At 34.1% G+C, this 24239-nt stretch overlaps 1 protein-coding gene across 7 annotated transcripts in view; it reads left to right on the forward strand.

The window, feature by feature from the left end:
* ERC2 (ELKS/RAB6-interacting/CAST family member 2) overlaps positions 1 to 24239 on the forward strand; it is a 531221-nt gene that overhangs the window by 219305 nt on the left and 287677 nt on the right. For 3 of the 7 annotated variants that reach the window (XM_074836238.1, XM_074836236.1, XM_074836239.1), the window contains 5 exons: positions 4799 to 4939; positions 5477 to 5617; positions 9038 to 9073; positions 14980 to 15009; positions 15871 to 16064. In XM_074836238.1, coding sequence (XP_074692339.1) covers positions 4799 to 4939; positions 5477 to 5617; positions 9038 to 9073; positions 14980 to 15009; positions 15871 to 16064 — 542 coding nt within the window. The remainder of the gene's footprint in view (positions 1 to 4798; positions 4940 to 5476; positions 5618 to 9037; positions 9074 to 14979; positions 15010 to 15870; positions 16065 to 24239) is intronic. The other 4 variants (XM_074836240.1, XM_074836241.1, XM_074836242.1 and 1 more) reach the window with 2 other exon arrangements.

Here is a 24239-nt window from a genome sequence, read left to right on the forward strand (position 1 = left end):
AATCATGCACAGTTTCTTTCCCATCATGTTTCTTGAAGGCCGTGCTTTCAAGGGTAGATTTCTCAATCTTAAGTGTAGTCTCTGGGATGTACTTATACATTGAAAGAAGCCCATAGGCATCTTCTGGAAGTTCCAAATGAAGTATTATGTCTAGCTTTCTTGTGTCTTCTGGCAGCTAAATACCTTGATAGTTTATGTTTCCACGTGTCTTATTCCTATTTGTGTCCAGCTTTCCAATTAATCCTAGCTGTTCTCAGTGAGTAACCTTTCTTATCCCTATTCAACTAAGTGGAATAATAAATATATATTCCACTAAGCGGAATAGTTTAGTAACCATTCAGAATCCACCTAGTTATATTCAGACTTAGTTTTGTACCAGTTCTTTCTTGAAGATTTATTTACCAAAATGATTATTTTTTCTTCTATAACAAATTAAACATTACACTATTTCATCTTATTAATGAACAGTATAAATTTTTTCTCAGTCAATCACAGAAGAAGACTAATTTATCTGTCAGCTGCATAAGGCTAAATGTCAAAAATGTGTTAAAAGGTCCTAATATACCATGTTTTACTTGATTAACAGCTAACTTGCAGAAATCCCAACAATGTGTTCTTGTTTCAGTCTTATTTGCATTGGCAAGCTTTCCTTATGCACTAATCTAGGACCTCACAGGTCTAATCTACTTGCACTTTATCGCAGAAGCAGGAACTGAATTGCCACAGCATATAGCTCTATTATCAGACATACTCAATTGCTTATCTGCTGTATGCTGCTACAGTAGGACCAACTTTATAAATATCAGCTTCATGAAAGCAACCTCTTGAGCTGCTTTGGGCCAGTCCAAGAGCTGAGATATTCTTTGAAAAGTTTCTTGTTAAAACATCAAGGAAGCTGATAGCACTTTTGCATAGTCTGTCAAACTTTTTTTTTAATAGGATTAAAATTATTTTTTGTTTATTGCAATGTAATCTTTATTGTTGCTAAGAATACATATATATAAAAATATTCATATTATTTTAATGTTAATATTCAAGGGACTAAGAATTTATGTTATTTGTTACTGGGAATGTACTTGAAGTTATTTAGTATCCCATAGAAACATAGAATGGTTTGGGTTGGAAGGGACCTTAAAGATCATACAGTCCAACCCCCTGCTATGGGCAGGGACACCTTCCACTAGCCCAGGTTGCCCAAAGCCCCGTCCAACCTGGCCTTGAACCCTTCCAGGGAGGGGGCAGCCACAGCTACTCTGGGCAGTGTCTCACCACCCTCACAGGGAAGAACTTCCTCCTTATATGTAATCTAGATCTGCCCTCTTTCAGTTTAAAGCCATTACCTCTCGTCCTATCACTACATGCCCTTGTAAAAAGTCCCTCCCCACCTTTCCTGTAGGCCCACTTTACGTGCTGGAAGGCTGCTATAAGGCCTTTTAGAACACATTTCTACCTGAAATCCTGCCAGGTGTGAGCCAAAGGGAGATTTTGCCAGTGGGCTGAATGAAGCCAGGAGTCACATACATCTGCAGTTCCAGGGCTCTCAGTGCACAGACAGTTGATACTGTCTTGCAATCAGATTTAATTACAGATAGCCTGCTACCTTTAATTTTGACCATGTCTTTTTGACTGTATGTTAAGTGGAATGTAGTATGTCATCAATGTGTATTTCCTTCTGAATGAAATACATAGGGGTATGAGTTTTATATGAGTAGTCAACCCTGTTTTCTGTGAAGATTCTTACAGTAATACTCATTTGGTAATACATATGTTCAGTTACCTAGATTGTAAAAGGGAGTCCCTGATGTCAGGGGAACGCTAGCTGCAAAATGAAAGTAGCACTATGAACTTCCAGCCCTTTGGAAAGTTTTTTTTTAGGAACTGGGTAGCAAAATCAATATTCTTATTGCAAGGTTATTCAGTACAGTGCTGATTATTTTTGAATGTGTAAAAGATTCAAAATACGTTTATTTACAAACTTAAATATAATTACTTATTTGGTAAATATCTTTAATTGTTTAAAACCTTCTAATAATATTTAATGTTAATTTTACTAATACATATAATTACATTATAAAATAGTGATGCATTTTTAAAAATTTTGACTGTTGGTGAATCAAATTATTACAGCTGGAAGCCAATATTATATAGTGGAAGAAAAAGATTAATTTGTTAGATGAGCATAAATGTTTGAAATAGCTCTATAAGGAACATATATGAAATATATGACTTTTTGCACTTAGGCCTAGTTTCACATTCAGTAATAGACTAGTAATATAGAATGCATCTATGAAGATTAATACCCACATCTGCTTTTGCTATTTGATCTTAACAGCTCCTGTTACATAATAAAATATGTTGCATCATAGCTTACACTTGCTATATAAACATAACGCAAAAATGAATTTTTAAAATATTTAAGGATATATAAAATTTAGATTTAAATTAAAAATCTAATATGCTTAATTGCACTTACTCTGGAATCTACAGGTAGCTTTGTAATAAGCAACCGCAGACATTAGAGACTTTCCAAATAAGTAAAGATCAGTATGAGATGAATTTTTTGATTTCTTGAATTGGCATTTAAATATTTTCAGGGAAATACATAATCCATTAAAGTCAAATGGATTTAAGTGTAGCCAAGTTTTGAATCAGTAATTTAAAATAACAAAATATTTATTCAGTTCATACAGAAACTGATTATCAGTTTTAAACTTTATACATGTAGCTAATATGGCATTTAAATGACAGGAGAGTATATAAATGGGAGATCTTGAACAGATGTTTAGTGAAAGGCAGATACATAGAAGCTGAAAATAGAAGAGGACATTTACAGAAAACTTCCCAGTCTTCTGAAAACACTATGTGTTCCATTTTCTAGTAAGTAATTCCTTTGCTATGCAGTATGAAAGGAGGAACAGACAACAAGCTGAGGCACTGGGCAGTTGTCATCAGAGTTGCTGATATGGTCAGTGTAACAAAGGGATGAATTGTGAAAATGGGGGGAGAGAGACTGAGCAGAAGAGAAACAACTGGTATTCAAGGTACAGAATCTAGAAAATGTCTCTGCCTATTCCACAGAACCAATGAGACTGGAAAAGACCTCTGGAGATTATCTAGTCCAACCCAGCTGCTCAAAGCAGGGTCAACTAGAGCAGTTTGCTCAGGGTCTTGTCCAGCTGGGTTTTGAGTATCTCCAAGGTTGGAGACTGCTGTGTTGAAAATCACAGTCTTGAGATTAGGCTCTTTTTTATAAGTGTTGACAGTCATTTTTTTGCAAAACATGCCTTGATCTTTAAAAGGCACGAAGCATATTGAGAAGATCCTCTAGGGCTTGGGGGAACACCACACTTACTGTATGGAGAAAATGAATGAATAACCAGGATTGTTGAACAATATATGCTTTCTGAAAGTGCTATTATTATTTGAGCTAACTTTGATAATGAATTAATTTTTTTCTTTCGTTATAATGACTAAGTTTATTACAAATCAGAAGGGGATGTGCTGAAACATTGCTTGTGTTGTAATGTTTGTTGAGATACAATAGCCACAGCTGAGAGTATATTGATGTGGGCAAAGGTAAACTTTATGTATATGTGTAGTGTATAAATATATATGCGTGTGTGTATATATATATTTCTATATCTCCAGTGTGTGTGTTTGTATATATATGGCAGTATAAGGAATCATAGACAGAGGGAATTAGCATGACATTTTTCTCTCTTTCTGATAATATTAGGCTTCCATCAGTCTTATCCAGTTTTATGAAATAGTATTTTAAGTATTGATCCCGCTCTTAAACTTGTCCTTGGAGATTTCAAGCATAAGTACAAAAGGACTTGATAGGATCCATGAGCATGCTGATGGTTCTACCTGAGCCACACCACTGATAGTATAGAACTTCATCAGTCAGGATGTAGTTTTCTCCCATGTAGGTTTAACTTTGCTAAATGAGGTTGCTTCCACTGCCCGACTGACTACCACTTACAAAATGATGCTAGTAGTTCCCCTGATACTCTGCCTAAATTGGCCTATGCCCAATTCAAATGTGATTCTAGTGGTTATTATATTACCCTAAATATTTCTCTCCAATTAGGATTTGTGTCCTTCAAGTATTGGTAGAATGTGATTTTGAAGAATATAGTCAAAGCTTAACAAAACCATACTGTATCTGCTTTTTAAATTTCAGCCTTTGAATTTATCACCCAATCCTTGACTGGTGATTTTCAGCAATCCTTCTCATAGTAACTGCAAGTCAGCAAAATATTCAAAAACGTGGTTAAGTTTAAACATGTGTAGGGTTGCTGTTAATAAGATGGAGAAAAGTCTTCCTTTGAATATCATGAGTTGTATCAGAATTTCTAGATTTAGAATATTGAAAACTTCTTACAACCACTGTAGAGGCTACTAGCACTTAAAAACCATAACCAAATTCAAGCTGAGTAAACCAGTCAAGGCCTCTCTGTTTTAAACTTTTATTCAAGACTTCAATTGCTTATGAATACAGGAAATACATTACTGAGATTAATAACTTCTATAAGTATCAAAAGACGAAACATACTCATATCAGTATAGGTATTTAATGAAGTTTTGTACTATGTTACTCTTATCAAGTATTTAAAACCTTGATCTGATACTTTTGCAATCAGGGGAAATCTTGCATTGACTTTAATACCATTAACTCAATCATCCTCTGCTTCTAAAGGTTGTTTTTTCTAAGTGCTACTTAATGTAAAGAAATTTTTATTCTGTCTTAGAATGATTCACAACTTTTCCATTTTGCAATTCTTTCCCTTGTTAGGAAAGAATAATAGAGCGCTTGAAGGAGCAAAGGGAGCGAGATGACAGAGAAAGACTTGAAGAAATTGAATCTTATAAAAAAGAAAACAAAGACCTGAAGGAAAAAGTTAATGCTTTACAAGCTGAACTGACAGAAAAAGAGGTCAGTCTTTTCAGTAAAATCTATATTCTTCTATCTGTGTCATTATGATGAAAGGAAGTGAATTAGGATTACTCATTTTAAGTACTGAAATCCTGCCACTTCAGTGGTCAGCTTCTGAACTGCTATTTTCTTAAGCATTCTTCATAGTCCTCACTTTTGTACATAAAATATTGCTTCAGTTTTTGCGCAGTTGTGTGTCATTATCTCTACTTTTTCCTTTACATAAGCCTCCAGTAGGCTCAAATATTCCATTGTTTCTCCTGTTTTCGTTTGTCAGAGCAATGGACTTCAAAGTAATCGTACTTCCAGAATATAACGTCTGTATTATGAATGTTTCTATGTTTCACTGCATGCCAGCTCCTGTGGTTCGAACTGGTTGTATTTTCAAAATGGTGTCTTTTACTATCAATTCTTATCTTTGTGTCAACTCTTTTTGGGGAAGGGGAGGGGGAACAGGATCCAAGTGATTACTAAGTTGGCAATAAGTTAGTATCCTGATGACTAGGAATTAACTTTTTACTCTTGGTCATTTTTCAGTCTAGTTTAATCGATCTCAAAGAACATGCATCTTCATTGGCATCAGCAGGGCTGAAAAGAGACTCCAAACTTAAGTCTTTAGAAATAGCCATAGAACAAAAGAAAGAAGAGTGTAGTAAGTTGGAAGCACAGTTGAAAAAGGTAAGTTCCATCTTAAAACAAACAAACAACAACAATCAGAAAACCAAAAATCAACATCCCACCCCCTCATTTTGAAAAGATGAGATTATTTACTCTTCTGGAGTAAATCTAAAATCTACCCATCTTACGCTGTTTGCTGATGCTTGCATCAAATACTGCTAACTTTTTCTTAAGAGGCTTGTACCAAAGCCATTAGTGAGCCTCAGAAATTATTTTGAATACGTATATGAAGGAATTCTGAGAAGCTGCTACAGATAGATGAACTGGGAGCAGGACATTGGATGGAAAATAAAAGGGCAGAAAGAAATTATCAAATCAGCAATTTGTATGTATGTGAATTCATATTGCTATCAGAAGTAGACTAAAATGTTTGTAGCATAGGAAAAAATTCAAGGCTCATCCAAGAGATGCTGTACTTCCTGATCAAAAAAATTCTGCTTTCAAAATGGAAACTCTAGCTAGGTTTTATTTTGGCATTTTTTTGGCTTTGTTGGTGAACATGTTTGTGATAATTAAGCAAAATAATACATAGTTTATCTAAGCTAGCAATTCAATATTTCTATTTGGCAAGTAGTGGAAGCAAACATTTAAAGGAAAATGTACAGATCCTATATTTTATAACGTGGTTTTATTTAAATTGATGCATTAAAATAGTTTTTGCTTAAATGATTTGCAAGTTTGTTGATGCCTTTTCTACCATACATTGTTTCTTTGACCTTTTTCTGTGTCATTTGGTAATGTCTGCTGTCATTGTTCAAACACCAATTTCATGACATATTTGATGGGTTTAGGCATTATGTTTGCCTTCTGCAATCCATGACTAAGTGTATGTCAAACATTATTTTTTTTATATTGATAGCTAATGTTTCATTTTCTAGGAGAGAATATTTATTTGTTCTATGAATGTTACCAAAGGATAATATTCTGACACTCTTTTTACCCAGGTTGAGTAGTATCCTGCTCTGTGTTTAAACATTGTTTCTGTAGCCTTACCTGTGAAGAAGGTATTGCAATGTATAACAGATAACAGGGTGTAAACCTTATATTTTTAAATTCAGAGTGAATAAGTGCATTTAGGTGCCTGTGGTACATGTTTAGTTGTGGAGAGGAAAGAAGTTACTGTTTTTCAATAAACATATACAGAAGCTTTTCATGGAAACACAACTACTTTAAATGTTTGATAGCTTATAAATGCTAATGATGTCAGAATTAAAACATCCAAAGAAGCTATTTCTCTGGAAGTCCTTTATTCTGTTTTCTTTTTGTAGAAGATGTGATTGTTTACTTTGCACTTCACAACAAAATATACTTCACTACAGTCTGAAATATCTTACTTTCTTAATTTAAAAAAATAGTTTAAAAAACCCTAAAAGCACAGCTCAAAAAAAATCAAAATTGTCTTGAAGGACTTGAAATCCTAAGTCAATCTTTTATGACTGTACATATAAACACATCATACAGTCATGGAAAAATAAGCACTTATAAAAGTCAGAGAGTGTCTGGGACGTCTTTCATATAAAAAGGGAGTATGTTCCCTGTGTATAAATACAAAGGATTATTAAATGAAAGTTGAAAACATAATAGTTTTATTATATCATAAATACAGCATAAAGCCCCAATGGAAATTCACCCAACATTTGTAGGAGACCAGGTATTTCCACAATAAAATGTAGTTACAACCTTCTTTGTGGGCATGTTTAGTTGAACAGAAACAGTGACTGTTAATGATAGTAGACTCCAAACAGTAATTTTCAATTCACATTTTCTCTAATAAAATACTTTATGTTCAAACCTGTAAATATCCTGTGTTAAAAGTAATTGGTCCCCAGAAAACTACCGTCACCATGTTTTCACTCCTTAGGAAACTAACTGAAACAGAAATCTGGGTTATTCTTGCATATGTCTGAGTTAGAGTAGGAGGGAACATCAACATAGTTCGGAGTAAATTAACCTGCATGTCCCATAAGTGTGCTTATGTATGAACATTAACCACAACGGAAGCTAGAAGAAACGGACAGAGTTTATATCTCTTTTTCAAAAGTGACTCCAAGGGGCTGTCTGTTACTTTGAGAAATTTGAATGCAGCTTACACATTACTCCGCTCTAAAAATATCAGAGAGGACACTTTTCATTATGGTATTGTAAAATCACTATTGTTTAATGTTGATTTATATGTTTAAACAAATTATACTAATAAATATGAAGATAGCATTCTGTGCACATTTGCTAGGAGTTAGTTTTCCTTGAGCATTAATGGTGATAAGTACTATGCCTGAAAGAAAGCATGTACAAAGGGCAAATCCAAACAAAATCTGTAAATGAAAAAAAAAAAAATTTAAAGTTTCTCATCTCTTCCCTTGTTTTCTCTCTTTTCTGTTTTTGAAGAGAGTAAGATTCATTTATTGATAATAAAGATGGTTTTGATTGGGTCTGATTCGATCCAAATATTTTTCAGTATTACATAACTGTATTACTCGCACTTCAGCAGGAGAAAACATGCTGATTCTAAAACCACTGTAGAGTAGACACATTTCAAAAAGTAATAAATAGAATATTTGTAAAGAGTAGTTATCATGCAACTGTGCTATATTTTGGTACAGAAAACAGTGTTTAAAACCATATTAAACTTTTTGTGACAAAGATTATGGATTGAAATTCATAAAATTAAAAAAAAAATCATAAACCCCAGAAGAATTCTCAATGCTTTTTTTTGCCAAAATTCCACAGACTTTTTGTTGACTTACTTTGTATTGCTACTAGTGAAAGAACAGCAGGAATTACCTAATAGGTAGCTAAGTGTTTTTTATATATATGTGTGTGTATATATATATAATCTTATTATCCACTCTAGAATTTCCTCCTTTTGTTGTTTTTCATTATCTTAAATTTACTTGCTTACTGACGTATTTGCAGTTGCTAAAGTACTTTTTGCCAAACTGTACTGTTTGAAAGTCATTCTGCATAGAAAATTCAGTCTTGTGTTAAACAAAAGGAAAGTAATAAATTTAATGATACAATTTAATTAATCTTTTATTATTACCATCTTTGAAGCTTTGGTGATAAATTGCAGCCTCAGCCAAAAGCACTTCTCGTGATTCATTGCTTGAGACCAGCACTTAATGTATCATCAAAAGTGGACACCTTTCTTTATTTCATGGGTTATTTAACTTGAGAAAGGGAAAGTAACACAAACCTTAAATTTCTTACTCCAGCTATTCTTTTTTAGGAGCCAAAGTCAACATTTATGTTTCCCCAGTGCCTCTCACTTTCACCAAGGAATGTTTAGGATCTTAAATTTCTACTTTTTTATGACAAGTTCTTCTGTGCAAATGCACTGGTTTTGTTGAGCTAATGCTGTTTTCCTGGATCTTTCCTTCTTTTCCTGTCTGTGCTTCACTCCCTTCCAACTTTGCAATGTAGCAAGCTGAACAGTTGTTCAATCAGATGTACAATCCAGTAAGTTCTTTTTTAAAATGCCCGCTGTAACATATGAAAGCATGAGGATCCATTACCTTACTGTGTTGTGCTCTTCCTCTGTGGAGCTTTGCAGAATACTTCTGATGCTCACTATGCTATATTCATTATATCCAAATAAATGAACTTTGTGGACTTCAAGGCCATTTTAAGAATATGAAATGTATTAAATAGGTACATACAGTATTTCTGAGAAAACAAACATCCTAGCCTTTAGGTCCTCAACTTCTCCATTAGAAAAAGCATGCAGGTTTTATTGTTTTTTTGGTTTTTTTTTGCTTTGCTTTGCTTTTTAATTCCTCCTTCTGCAGTACTTTATTTGATCCTTCAAACTTAAATAACTTCTAATTTATTCAGTTTATCTTAAGTGGCTGAGTTGATTATGTGAATAATAATATCTCGGAAGTGACTGGTACTATTTTCAAAAGTCAGTATGATTAAAATAGTTCAGAACAGTTTTACTCATAAAAGACTACGTTAAGCATATATACATTAAGAATATGGAAACACTATATTTAATAGAAGAAAATGCTGAAATATAAAATGATGAATGCAAAGGGTAGTATTTGAAAAAGCCAAACAGTATTACTTTGGCTTGTTTAGCTTTATCATTCTTGCCAATGTTTGCTTTAATTGCACAATACTTGACTTCATTCCTTTTTCAATTTGAGGAAGAGCAGTAACAAACATTCTCTCTGCAGAGAAGAGTTTTAATTTTTCTGGCTGAGTCTGTTACATTTAATGTGCTGTGAGCATCACAGGACAGAAAAAATGATGTAACTGTAATAGCAATTTACAAGCTACAGTTTACATAGTAATCATAGTTGGAATTACCATGTAATTGGGAGAGTATATACAGAAGAACTGGTTTTGTAGCTGAAGTAATGTGATACTATGCATTAGGGAAGGTATTGCCTTCCCTGAAGTCAATGGGAATTTTGCCATTAATGTCAGTGGACCAGGATTCCAGCTTTGGAGTCTATTATTGCTAAGTTTTGCAGCTTCTAACCATGTAATGGATATGTCATGACTTATGTATGAGAAAGGAAAGTTCCACAGAATGTGCTGTATTTACTTTTAAATTTATGGGTTAACTGTTTTTAGAATCCAGTTATAAATGGATATGCTATCCAGGTAGCATAAGACCTCATATTATCACCTCTACCATCCAGCACACTACTAGCCAAAGAGCTTTTCCCTTTGAATGATAAAACTCTTTTTTCTTATCATCCTGGCTCACCTTTGTGGTAGTTATGTTTCTATTCATATCATTTGCACTCCTAATGTGCATGTCTTTTCAGACTGGAGTCTTTTTTGTGTTAGTTTTTCTCTTGATTTTCATAAATGCTTTCCAGTCATTATTTCAATATTAGTTATTCTGCTGTATGGAATTTGTTTGTTACTTTGTTACTTCCTAGTCTATTTGTGTGCGGTATTCCAAAGTCAGTCAGTCCTTTTAAATTTTTTTTTCCTGCCTTTACGTGCTTAATTTTCAAAAGGACAGCCTGCTGGCAGTTCCAAAATAATGGATACAAGATCCTTTTCCTTTGGCACCAGGCAGCAATCATAGTATATCCATGAGACAGATTTTATTTAATAAACTTTTCTTGCTCATCTTCTTTCTTCTCCTACTTATATATATCAGTCTACTTTTAACAATTTAAGTAGTAATACTCCTTTTCTCCCCCAAAACCACCTAAGACCTGGAAATGAAACTGTGATTTGATTGAAGTCAATGGCAACATATTCTTTGAATTCCACAAGGCCAAGATTCCACCTTTATTCTTTGAGATGGCATAATAGCAGTTACTTGAAACATTTTTTTGGTACTGCAAATCACTATGATACTTTATTTAATAGAATGTTTCCTTGCCATTTTTTTGTTTGACAATAATAGTGTTATAAAAAACCAGATGGCAATCTAATCTTAAAATACTGAAGGTTAATGGTCTTTTGTTTACATGTGTCAGAGAAACAACAGTCAGTCTCTGATTAGACCTTTTTTAGTCCATGCAGTAATATACCGCTTTTTTTTTTTTTTTTTGTGGTGGAATATGTATTTTTCTACTATGTCAGGCAGGTATCAACTCCCAAGACTTTATTGCTCAATCTAATGTTTTTAAAATACAGCAATGGATAGAAGTGTTTTATTCTTACACACATTTGGATACCAAAGTGGAGATGATATGGAAGGGGTGCAAATCCTGCATACTCTATAGCAAATGATTTCACAATGTATTCACCTGCGTGAATAAGATGTGAACAGAACTGGGCAAACATTTCTTCATGTTTTGAAAGGTGAACTTTTTGAAATACCCAATGAATTCTTCCGCAAAATTGATTATAAGAACTTACATGATTATTTTGTACTGTAATGAAAATAGAATGATGTACTTAGTTTGGAGTTCAGGTGAACCTTTTTCTGAATAATAAAGACTTAATTTTCCAAATGGTCCATCAGAGCAACATCAGATTAAAATTTAAAGTACTTGCAGAATCCACCCTAAATTGCTTAGAGCAGTCCCTGAAGTTAAATTAAAAACCCCTTGAGTTTTAAGGAGACTAAAAAAAAATTAAGCTGGCATCAATTTTTTTTTAGTTTATTATTGAAAGTAATAAAATTTGAAGGATCTTACAAAGTAATTTCTTGCATGTAAATTCTGCTGTTTCATTTAATTTTTATGAAGTACTGAGTTGATTTCTGTGTATGTTTGTCTGAAGCTTTAAAAATTAAATACTATATCTATTCATCCATTTCTGTTATGCAGGCTAATGCATGCATAATTGTACCATAAAATTTTAGTAGACTAAATAATTCATGTTGCATGTCTATGCCACACTATTATGGTGTTTCTGTGGGAAATTTGTGGTTTACGTAAGGAAATGTTACTTTACTTCTAAAATACTTGTAGTACTTATTAAGCAAATATCAGAACAGATACACAATTACTGTAAAAATTAGTGAAATTCTAATGGTAAGAGTGATATGCTATTTTTATTGAATTGTAAAAATAACATAAAACAACAGTCACAAGATTGACAGACAAAGCATCATAAACCAAGTGTGCTATCTTAAAACTAGGCTAATCTGCACACACAAGTATTATTATTTACACATACAGATTAAGAGATCAATTACTTTGCTGCTGAAAGGTATGTGTGAACCAGTCATTCTTACCCATAAAAGCCCCATAAAACCAGAAAATGTATTCTTCCCAAGAAAACAGAACTTAGGGAGAAGAAAGTGGACAGAAATGAAAAAAAAGGATAGAAGAGAGGATAGCAGTAATATGTGGAGACTTTCTGATTCATGTGATAACCATACAGCTTCTGGTTAGAAGTGATCCAAGCCTGTCTCCCACAGCCTGCAAAAAAGCCAAAGAGATCTGCCCTGTCTGGGTAGGAGCAGGGTCAATATCAGCTGAACTGCCTTTCATCTCCTTTGGGCCTACTGTTTGACCTCAAAAGTCAAGTTCCATCTGTCAACAAATCACCCCATATCTGTATATAACAATTAAAAAAAGTGCTTAGTTCAAATCCACACACATCTTTCAAAGCCATAAAATATAAAAGGGCTCTTATGAGTAATTCTATGCTTTTGTCCTGGGAATGTCAGAAGGGTTGATTTTGCACTCTTGTAGTATCAGCAGCTTTGTTTACAACATGAGGCTTCCCTTGAAGGGACTCATTGCAAGTTAGAGTATCACCTGCAGAATGCTCTTTTTCAAAAATGTTTTATGTTCTTGTGCTCCCTTTTTAACTAACTTTGCTTTTCTTCTTCACTAAGGCAATGCCCTTGTAGAAACCTGATTCCTGCCAATAGTAAAAAAATATTCTATAGGAAGTGCTTGTAAAAGTAAAGGCAACCAACTTAATTGGTGGGTTGCAATATGGGGATTTCTTTTTTTAAAGATTAGAATAATCTTATACTTGTCTTTGAACTGAATGCTTATATTGATTTATATGTGACATTATGGATGACTGTGCTGCACCTCAAAACCCTGTATGGGTTGGACTCTTAATCACATTGGATTTGATCATACCCTCTTCTTTATGTTGAAAACCATGAGGAAATACAATGACCAAGTTTGTGCTACAGAATTTTCCAAAAACACATCCCACAAATATGGAATGGCGTGAGTACCACAGAAAGCACAAGAATTGAAAATACTCTTGCAACTTAACATTAATTTTCTAACCATGCTATTGAGCAAGGATTATAGGGCTAAATTGAAGGATATAATTTATTATTTCATCTGATGCTCTAGTTATAAGCTGTGCAATATATAATTTGCTCAGTACATTTCTGAGCCTCTGTGTTACAGGAGTGTTCTATGGTAGTTGAACGTTCAGCACCTTTGCATTGGTGACACTGTCATGTTATTGCCCAGTTGTATATTTTCATCATAGAAAGTCCAATGTGGCAATGAAAAGCAAAGAAAAGACAGGCTTCTCTATCTGTTCTGCATTGCTTCTTGTCCTGGCTTAAAATTAGGGCAGAGGTGCACGGGGGAAAAAAAATTTGGGCTGAAGATGAGAGTGTATGCTAAAGTGAAGAAAAGACTGGTTAGAGGCAGGAAGGTGGGTGTTTTGCCTGTTTATGAAATGGTGGAAGCAAGACTGATAAGTAAGTGAATTATACACTAAAATAAACAGAAGGGAAAGAAAGGGGACAAGAAGAAATATGAAAGAGTGATAGCCTCTAGAGGGGAACTGTGAAATTTGGGATTTACCCTTAGGAGAAGAGAAATATGAAGAGCAATAGGGAACAACATACTCTTTGCATAGGTTTCTTAGTATCTTAAAGGTAGGCATTGGTGCTTTTTTTTTTTTGGGGGGGGGGGGAGGTTAGGGGGTGTGTGTGTGTGTTTGGTTTTTGTTTTTTTCCTAGAGTAAATTTACCTTTGCCAACCTATGGAATTACTTTTATTCTTTGCAAAAGAACACTTAGTGTTCATTCTGGAGAGATAAAACATTGTCTAATGTATTAATAGAGCTGATTGAAAATTGAAGTGGTTTACAGCTAGAAATTGATACACAGTATCTCAAATAATTGGCCCTGAGTCTGAATATTACATTTACTTTAAAAATTGCAAAGCTAATTGAAAGTAAATTTCTTGACACAATTAACACCCAGAAAAATAAATCAAAGTTTATTATTAAAGCAGCAAGATTTATGAGGATGAAAAGGAATCTGTTGCTATCATCTCACCCAAACAGTAAAATCAAGATACTCTTTGGATGTTTCCTTGAAACGAGCTCTGTGTTAGGGAAGTCCTGTATCTGCATAGAATTCAGGGCTGGAGCATGTATTATTATCCAAAACAGAGAATTTGAAGAGCAAGAGTAGGCTTCTCATGTCATTCCCTTGTCTTATTTTGGTAACCAAATATTTCTTCTGAATAAAAATCTCACACTAGAATAAATAACACTTAAAATCTACTATCTTTTTTCTTACTATCCTCATGCTTAAATGATATGTTACATGCAAACTCCCTAAGTTTCTTCCCTAGTAATTTCAGTTTTTTAATTGTTGTATTTATACTAAACCCAGACTTGTTCTTTATTTATACAGAAACTTTTAACCATTGCAAAGAATATGAACCTTCTAGTATCTGTAGTTTATATTAATTCTTTCCAAACCACGCATGTTTCATTTTGATCTGCATTTCTTTCATTGCTTGCTTGCATTGTCTATTCCCTGAAATTAAGAAGGATAAGTTAAGTCCACACCATCTCTGTGTAATAAGATAGTTGGAGGACCTTCAGTTCTAAATATCCTGAATTTCTGTAAAATTTATGTATGTTGAGAGAATGTTATCTGAATTTTCTATGTTTAATGTGCACTGCCTTAAACTACTTGTTTTTTCCTTGCCTGCTCTTTCAAGATGCCAATTAGGAATAATGGGAAGCAAGGGGTAGGCTAAGCATTGCAGTGCATTGTTGTTTCCATCTGTCTGTGATTATTCCAGCCAACAGTTTAAAGCACTTGATGCCAGATCATGCTCCCATTGAAGTTAATTGGGTTTTTGCCATTAGGTTTGATGGGAGTAAGATTGGGCTCTGCACTGTTGTTGTTGTATTCATTGCGTTCTTTCTTGTCTGTGAAACTGCCACCCATCCATGCATGTGTTTGCCAGGTTTGTGCCATTTTCGCCAATGGGCTTGTTCTTCTGATGTTTCAGGTTAAGTATTAACAATAAGAGAAAAAGGATTATTGGGTAAAATGTCTGCTGAAAGCAACTTTTTAGTTTATTGGTTTGCCTTTTAAAAACAACACTGCATAAAAACAATTTATTCCTTTCAAATTCTTCATATCAATCTGCATTTGAAACATCTGGTGATACAGATTACAATATGTATATATGTATCTGTGTATATATATACATGGATAATGTGTGTGTATATATATATGGGGAAAGAGAGAGAATATGATTTGTTAAGAAGATGCCTGTATATTTAAAACACTTTAAAAGCTTAATGTGAATTAAGATGATTTTTCAATTTAAAAAACACCCTTAAAATATGGTTGCTTTGATATGTAAAAAACCTTAATAAATCCCCTCCCCCTTCAGGATGATAGCATTTGACTATAATTTTAGACTATGAAGATATTTACATTCCTTTTTATATTGCTTCTGTGGAAAACATTGTCATCAGACAGAAATACCCATAATCCTTTTTAATGAAAATTTGAACTCCGAGACTGAAGAACTAAGGCTCTTAAAGCTATATAAATTATTGTCATCCTTATTTTTTTTGAAATATTGATTCTGAAGGCTCATGAGGCTGAAGAGGAGGCACGGATGAATCCAGAATTTGCAGACAGAATGAAACAACTTGACAAAGAGGCATCGTACTATAGAGAAGAATGTGGCAAAGCTCAGGCTGAGGTTGACAGACTTCTAGAAATACTCAAGGAAGTAGAGAATGAGAAGAATGACAAGGATAAGAAAATTGCTGAGTTAGAAAGGTATTTCTCATATTTTTTTTACGTTGAGTGGCATTTTTACTTACTTGATCTTCATTGCAGAGCAGAGAAGTTAAGAGTAGAAGTTGTTCTTTAACAGAGTATTTGTTATGTCTTCTAAAATTGAATCGGAAATGAAAAAAAAATGGCTACCTGAGAACTATATCTCCTGTCTGCTGATTTTGGAACAATTCAAGGTTTCCACTTGTTTAGCAGTCTCTATAAAAGGAACACATATAGGAAAAGCCATATGCAATTTACAGTGACAGAAACCCTCCCAGAAAACCTTGGGGAACAATCCTGTCTCTCTAGTAACCGGTAAATTGAAACTGTCCCCACACATGTTTCTTCAGTGTGAACAGCATCTCCAGTTCTCAGAGGTCCTGAAGAGTATTGGTAAGTATTTCCAACCAGTCTCGTGATTATTTAATAATAGTTGTAACTATTTCTCAGTGTTTCTGTAATCAGTCCACTTCAAATGAATATTTTCTGACATTGTCCAGGCAATGTTTGTCTTATTTCTGGGAAGGTTGTACAGTCTTTCCTTAACTGAGACAGGAAGGTTTTGGGATCCATTTGTCTCATGCCCTTCATAATTAAATGATTCTTGGAACCTTCTCCCATATGGTGTGCTGCAGTTTGTTTGACTGATAAGCAATTTATGTGGATCTGATTTCTTTATTCTCTTCCTGTACTTAGCCACTCTTAGGTAAATGAAAGAAGGAATTTTGTGGTTTCACATATTTTATATAATTGTTTTCTAGTGATCAAGTCAGAAGAAAAGTGCTTCATGGTTCCAAAAGAGAAGCTTAAGGGATCTCACTGTTGTGATTATTGCTATAGTTCCAGTCAAGACATAGCACTGGTCTGTCCCATTAGGGATAATTACCATGAAAGAGGGGAAGATCTGCTGGAAATGTTGGTTACCTTAGGGGGAGGAAAACAGCCAGCTTGGAAAGGAAGATATGTAGAGCATCTTTTATTGATGATGACTTATCAACCTTCACAGTTATCTGTTGCCAAAACTTATCTTTGCAGACATTTGGCAAAGGTTTAATAATGATAATAATGAATGGTATATAGTTATCAATCAAAGTGTCATGAGAAACGAGACCTCAAATCTAAAGTGAAAAAAGATGATTTGTACTCACAGTAGAACTCAGTGTTTACATGAGGACAACTTTAATCAGCAGTTACCTCTTTTACCACATCAGAAGGAGTTTAGAATGCTCTAATGTTTGCACTGATTTTAATGTGTAAAGTAGATACCAGAGGAAGCTAGTGATGAAGAGTGGTCACTTTGTGCACCATGACTGTGAGTGCTGCCTAAACTGTCCAAAATCCTAAAGCAGCGTCTTGGAAAAAGATAACATGAGTGCTGAATTTGTGTGGTCAGGAGAGTGCTCTGTTATTCCACCCATTGGTACATGTACTGCAGGGCAGTTACAGACCTAGGCTGGTAATATAGTGACTCCAGGTGTGACCAAGCTGGTGGAAACTGACTGTATGTTTTTTACAGAAACAGTGAGTGATATCCTCATTGGGCTATAAAACCTACTGAATTATTGTGTGGCATGAGACACAATAGTAGGCATGCTAAACTTTTGATCAAGAGGATAATCTCAGGATATTTATTAAGTAGCTCATACGTGTTGAATGGTTGAATATTAAAATGACAGGATTGAAAGATGAACATGAAGTAGTGAAGCTTGTGATCTAAAATTTTCAGTAAATGTTAATTTGATTTAAATATTTTATATAAAAAAGAAATAAAGAATCGATATAGATCAGTAGATTTATTTGAATTAAATTGAGAATTATTGATTACAAAGAAACAAGGAACCAAGGGGTGCAGAGATATTACTATGGCCCTGTCAGCATACAGCTTCTTCTTATTGTTTGTGAACCCTGTAGTGGGTTACGTATCAGACAGAATTTTCTATTTTTTATTTATTTTTATTTTTTTTTAAAATTGATGTACTTTTATCAGTGAAATTTTGGGACACCAATTTCTAGTCTGTTATTGTTGATGAGGGTGTTGATCCTGAAGTAACTTTTCAGAAAATAATTTGGTACCACTGAGTAAGCACAGACTTTTTGAACAGGATATACTGTACTTTGAATGTGATGAAGTAGTTAAACTTTGCTGTGAACCTTTAAGTGCTTCTGTAATGCTTACAATAAGATATCTGTGGCATGACCAGCTAAGGCCAGTAGTATGTTGCAGTTTTGGGGAATCATCATGCTCTAAGATTTGTTTGTGAATTCTATTAACTTTAATGCAGTTTCTCACTTTGATGCATAGCTTTCAAGATTAATTCCAAATTCCTATACACAGAGTATATATAAGTTAATTATTGTAAACTAGGGAAAAAAGGATTTACATAAAAATTATCTATTATTGATTTCATCAACCAAAGTTACTGCCTTTACTTGGTAATGGAGTCTTAAAGCCACTTTCCACCATGCATGAGCACAGGTCCAAATTTGTTGAGTAGTACAGTAAGGCTAGGATGCTGCCAGCAATATAAAGTTGTCATAGGGAAATATTTTCAGAGACTGGGTATCTAACCTTTTATACTAATCAGGCTCACCTTACAGTTCTCTAAAATTTAATTTATTTTCTCTCCCTCTTCCTTATTTTCTAAAAACATTGGCCTAAAGATCTAAATCTATATATAACTGTGCCACCTGTTGATGTCCTTAGAGAGGGAACTTTGATGTTGAAATTCCCCTTTCTAGGGGGTTAGGTGGAGTGTAAATTGCTGTAACGTTTTATGAAGTGCTACTACTTTTTCTGCTTGTAATGACTACTTGATTGGCTCATTATTGAAGGGAAGAGGTGGAGCCAAAGCTCAGTTTACCCTCTTTATGGGAATAAAGCATTGTGAAAATGACTGCAACTTTAACAGAAGCATATTTGAAAATGTTCTTTCCTTCTTGTCCCGCTGTTTTGTAATTCATGTAATGTGCTCTAGGTTGCTATTTTCTCTCCTTACTTTTTCTCCTTTTTTTCTTGCTCAGAAACAGTGTATCTTTAACATTTCCCCTAATTTCAGATGCAAGGGCATCTCTGGGGTTTTGTAGGAAAATGAATGCTCTTTTGAAATGTATTTGTTGGTTAATGGCTTGCTGGGATCCATGTTCAGTGCTATGCCAACGTCTTTACATTGCAAGATAATTGCAACAACATAAATTCTCAAAATTTATAAACATAAATTTCTGAGAGAGTTATAATTTAAGAGCATTGCAAGCAATAGTATCTTTTTACAATATTTATTATAATCACATATAAATTCATCAGCATAATGAGCTGTACCTGTATAAATCAGTTTGAAAAGTAAAAACATATGTAATACAGTTATCATTTACAAATTCAAAAAAGAATTAAGATGTTGAATACTAACTTTCTACTATTTATCAGAAAGTATCAACACAGAAGCTGTCAAATACCCAAGGGTAGAAATATCTGCTTCAAGATACGGCCAATTAAATTTATAAGTGTATGCTACTTGGCAGATGAACATTATTAATAATCCCGAAGACGATTTCATGAGAATGGTAATTCTTTTGGTTTTCATGTGATTTTCTTGCCACAGAAGCTATCACCCTTCTGAGCTGCATCGCTTAAGATTCATACCATTCCTCATGTATAAAAACATGTTGGTCTGTTTCTTAAATTACTTGATATATATTAATTTTGTGTTTTATAACATTACTACGTAGGAGAACTAATTCCTCCTCCTATACTAAAACTGTTTTATAACTTTTATTACATCTGTCATGATTTATCTGTTAATAATGAGAACAGGTTAAAATTAAATGTAATATATCCCAGCATAATGAACTTTCGGTAAACTTCGATTGATGTTTTTCTTTGGTTTTCTTGATGAAGGAAATGTTGTGGGTTTTTGTTGTTTTTTGGTTTGTGGTTTTTTTTTTTTTTTTAATAATGTAAATGAAACTGGGTAAGATAGTGATCAGCTTAAATTTTAATGTGAAGGGCCTAGCCAAATAGAGGTAACTGCAGCTGAAGTGGAACTGTCAAGATGGAAGGAGTATATTGTTTAATGCTTTTATTGATGGTGTTAGAATGAAAAGTATATTTATGAAATATGCTAGGAACTTTGAATCATGAAAATAAGTGAAATACAATAGTACAAAATGCATGATTGTGAAGTTAGGACCCAGTAAGACTGCAAGCTGTAAACTAAGGATAATCCTTGATACAGTTTAGGAAGAGAAAGACTGGGTGAATTTGCTTATGGCAGTGTCATTATGAACTATCTAAATAATGAAGCAGACCTCTAAATAATGAAGCAGACCTCTAAATAATGAGGTGTGAATCCTGATATGTCAGAATAAATGTCTGCAGTAAGGATAGGAAGGTATTAATGTCATCAAGCGCTAGCAAGACTCCATATGGAACACTGCTGTATGCTTCTCACCAGTCATATTCGAGAAGGTTGAATGAAAACTGCAAACAGGTGCAGAGAGGGCTGGTAGGGTAATTAAAGGAATGGAGTGCTCGTGTCACAGGAGGAGTCCAAACAACAGCGGTTTGTTTCTCTGGCAAAACAAAGGCTCGGTAGGGATGCCTGTTCTCTATAAATATGTGAAGGGGTAAGCACTTCGGTGAAAGAGGAGTGATTTCAGTAAAAGTGTTGGCACATAATACAGTGGATATAAATTATCCATTAATAAATTCAGACTGAAAAGAGAAAGAAAGTGATGAGAACATAGTGTAGATTGCAAAATCTTGGATCTGCTTTTCTCCAGTGGTATGTTAGATGGGGGATCATTTGCTTGATTGAGTGTAGCTTCTCAGCAAAGCTTACAACAATATGAAAGTTCATTTAAAATACTCTACTAGCTATGAGGCAAAACCAGTTTGTTTTTAAACAAAAAGTTTGGTTTTTTGTTATCCGCTTCTCCTATGCAGTGGTAAGCTTTGGGTAATAACATAGATGTGCATTTAAGCTCTTGGCATGTTCAGACTACAATTTATTCATTCTGAATTGATTTGGATTTGAATTCTGATGAAAATAAGTCCACACAGCACTGACAATTCATTGCATAAATGGCAAAACATCAGCATATGGAATAATTGCATTAAAAAAAAAAAAGTATTTTTGTGGCTTTTAAAAAATTTCCCTTTCATAAGTGAATGAAAAACTGTGGACCAGTGAGAACTTTAAGGATTAATCTAGTTGGGTGTCAGGCAGGGATTTTTTGGTCTTAGTTAATTGAAAGGGCATGTTAGGTATTTTTTAACAAATAAGTTATCAGAGTATTTTCAATGATGAAGTATTAACCTTATTCTCCAGACTGAAGAAAAAAATTGCTGTCAGTGTTAGAAGGGTCTGTCTTTCCTGGGGGGTGGGGGGAGCAAATCTCTGTCTTTGATTATTAGATCCAGTGCTTTGTGAACTTTTAAAAATCTTTGAACAAATTGTTTAGCTGTTTTGGCTTTCATGGGAAGACTTGATGAATGTGGGTCACCAAACCTATGTCAGTTCAAAAAAAGGCTACGTGGTATATGATGAGACATTTGTGTGGCAGCAAACACTACCAATATCCACCTAACTTAGCTGTTCCGTTCAGTTTGTGTATGCATTTGGATAGTTATAGATATGGATGGTTTTCCACAGTCCACAAATGACAAGATGCCATTTTACTTTAAAATTTCTGTTTTATTCAGTGCACAGCAAGGGTATATTGCTACAGAGATTTTATTTTACTTCTCGCTTTCCCTTTTCATTTTTTTTGAATAAAATCTGCTGATATAACATCTGCTTGTTATATTTTTAAAGAACTAATGTGTTCCTCCCTTTATTCTCTTTTGCTGTCTTCCTCCCTATCTGTTTTTCTCCAACCTGCTGCTTTCATCCCTACTCCAACCAGCTTGACTTCCAGGTCAGTATTTTCTGCTCTCCTACTTAATTGCTCCTTCCACAATGAAGGTTTTCGTTGAAGCTTAATTTATTTGGCTGTTTTGATTCCATATTAATAACTTCTGTTTGTCTTTTTTTCGTTTTTGTTTTTATTCTGCTTGTCCCTATTGTGAAGTTTTTGGTCATTCCATTTCTAGATCAGAAACTTCACAGTAAATGAATGTTTTTGTCAAAAGTCAGTAAGAAAAAAATGTTCATTAACAACATATTCAATTCATATGTTGTTTTGTGTGAAGATTTTTTTCTTCTTTCAGTTTTACTTTTATTATCTTTGTTTAGGGAGTTCAACATTGGTAATAACTTTTCGGTAGACAAACCAACCCAGTAGGTAATGGATGGAACAATAGCAATAGTATACAGAGAGATTTATACCCAAGATCAGAATTCTTAATACTTTACCATCACCCCTTTTTCTGTTATTGCAAACATTATAGGATGAGTTGGAGTGGTTCAGCTTCTGGTTCAGAAACTTCTAGCTGTTTGTGCTGACCAGATTCTGGACCAGCACATAACTGCAAGCGGGATGTATGTATGTATGTGTGTTTTATATGCTGTGTTTGTGTATGGCATCATCTAGTCAGAGTCATGTTTTTCTTTCTTCCAGGTTTTAGATTAGTTTAGCTAGCATTTGTGCTTGTGCACTGTTTTTGAGTAATCTTATCATCAAGTATTATTACATGTCTTGTGGTGCTTGTTGAAAGTAAAAATGGATCTAGTCAACATTTTTTTCTCTTAGTGGGCCTTGATGTTAATTTTGCTTTCTCATGCTTATGAAAGGCTGTAAAGTGTAAATTAGCAGAGTCTTGAAGCATCTACTTGGTATTTTAGAAACTAATAACGTTATATGGTTTGGACTACAGGTTCCTCTGCTGCTTACTTTCCCCATTCATTTCAGAGTGTGGCTTTTTTTTTTTTTTCTTTTTCCCGTGACAGATATTTAAGACAGTTCTATACTCTTAACCTCATCCCTTATTTTTCAGTTTCTGAAATTCGTGATTGAAACTTGCATAATGTCTTGCTTCCTGTAGTGGGGAGCTTTGCTTTAGGCAGGAACAGACTTGGTTTTCAACCATTATCAAGGTGGAAAGTGTTTAATTCTTCATAGATCAGTCAGACTGGAGTATAAAGGAGGGTATATACTGCAAAGGCTCTCAGGTGGATTTCCACGTTTTGCATTTGCAGATACAGTGCCAGGTATCAGGTTGCCATGCTGCACATTTGACTAGGATCATGGCACATGTCCAGTCTGCCTTTATAATGTGTTCAGATCTGAAGTTTTCAGAATTTTTGTGTCAATGTATACTTTTTGCACAGCACTGTTCTCTGTTCATATAGAAGCAGAGTTTGCCAGTTTGGGAGAGTTTTGGTATCTTAGTCTCAAAACCAAGCACAGTTCACATTTCACAGTTCAGACAAGTCAGAGAAGTTTCTAACGTGGATGCCTTCAAACTATGTGGCAAAAGGTGGCTCATATGAAAAGACTGACAAGACAAGACTTTTTTTTTTCCTCATGTGCTTTAACGCACATCACAATTGCAAGTTACTTTCCAGCTGAAAAATTTTGTTTCTGAAATTTGTGGCTAATAACTGCAGTAATGAATGGGATAAACACTTTCTTTTAATTTTCTATCTACTATAAGCACTTTTTAATGTGCTTAAATGAATAGTTATTACACCTGAATTATAAAAATACTTAAACAATTTGTTTTCAGAATATGTCTTTCTTCCAGAAATTAATAAATGCATTTGGAGTTGTCTATTATAAAAGTATTGTCTGAACGTGGCCACTCTGTCATTTCTGTCAGAACATACTCAACATTGATTGAAAATCTCTCTAGCTGGAGACAGCTTAAAGAAAGGTATTATGCTATGCGGTTGTCATTATGGTTGATTTCACTGGAATTCAATGATTGGTATGCAGAAACATTTGTTCAGCAGTTGGAGGTGCAATTTCTGTTATGTTTTATTGACCTAAAAAAACCAGCTGACCTTGCTGAAGCAAACTGTCCTCATAACCCTGCCAACTTTCATCCCTAGAGTCCTGGATAAGTTGTAGCGTATGATTAGAGTTTATTGTGGGATTTCAGTGAAGTGTTAAGTTTTCGCAGCTTGAATCATCATTAAGGTCAAAACTTAATTTAAGAAACAGATCTATTAATTTCTTTAATTTCTGCTTATCAATATGTTCGTAGCTGTCATTTATCTATATTTAAATGTTGTTAGA

This window comes from Strix aluco, chromosome 11 (assembly GCF_031877795.1).
Source record: "Strix aluco isolate bStrAlu1 chromosome 11, bStrAlu1.hap1, whole genome shotgun sequence".
NCBI lineage: Eukaryota > Metazoa > Chordata > Aves > Strigiformes > Strigidae > Strix > Strix aluco.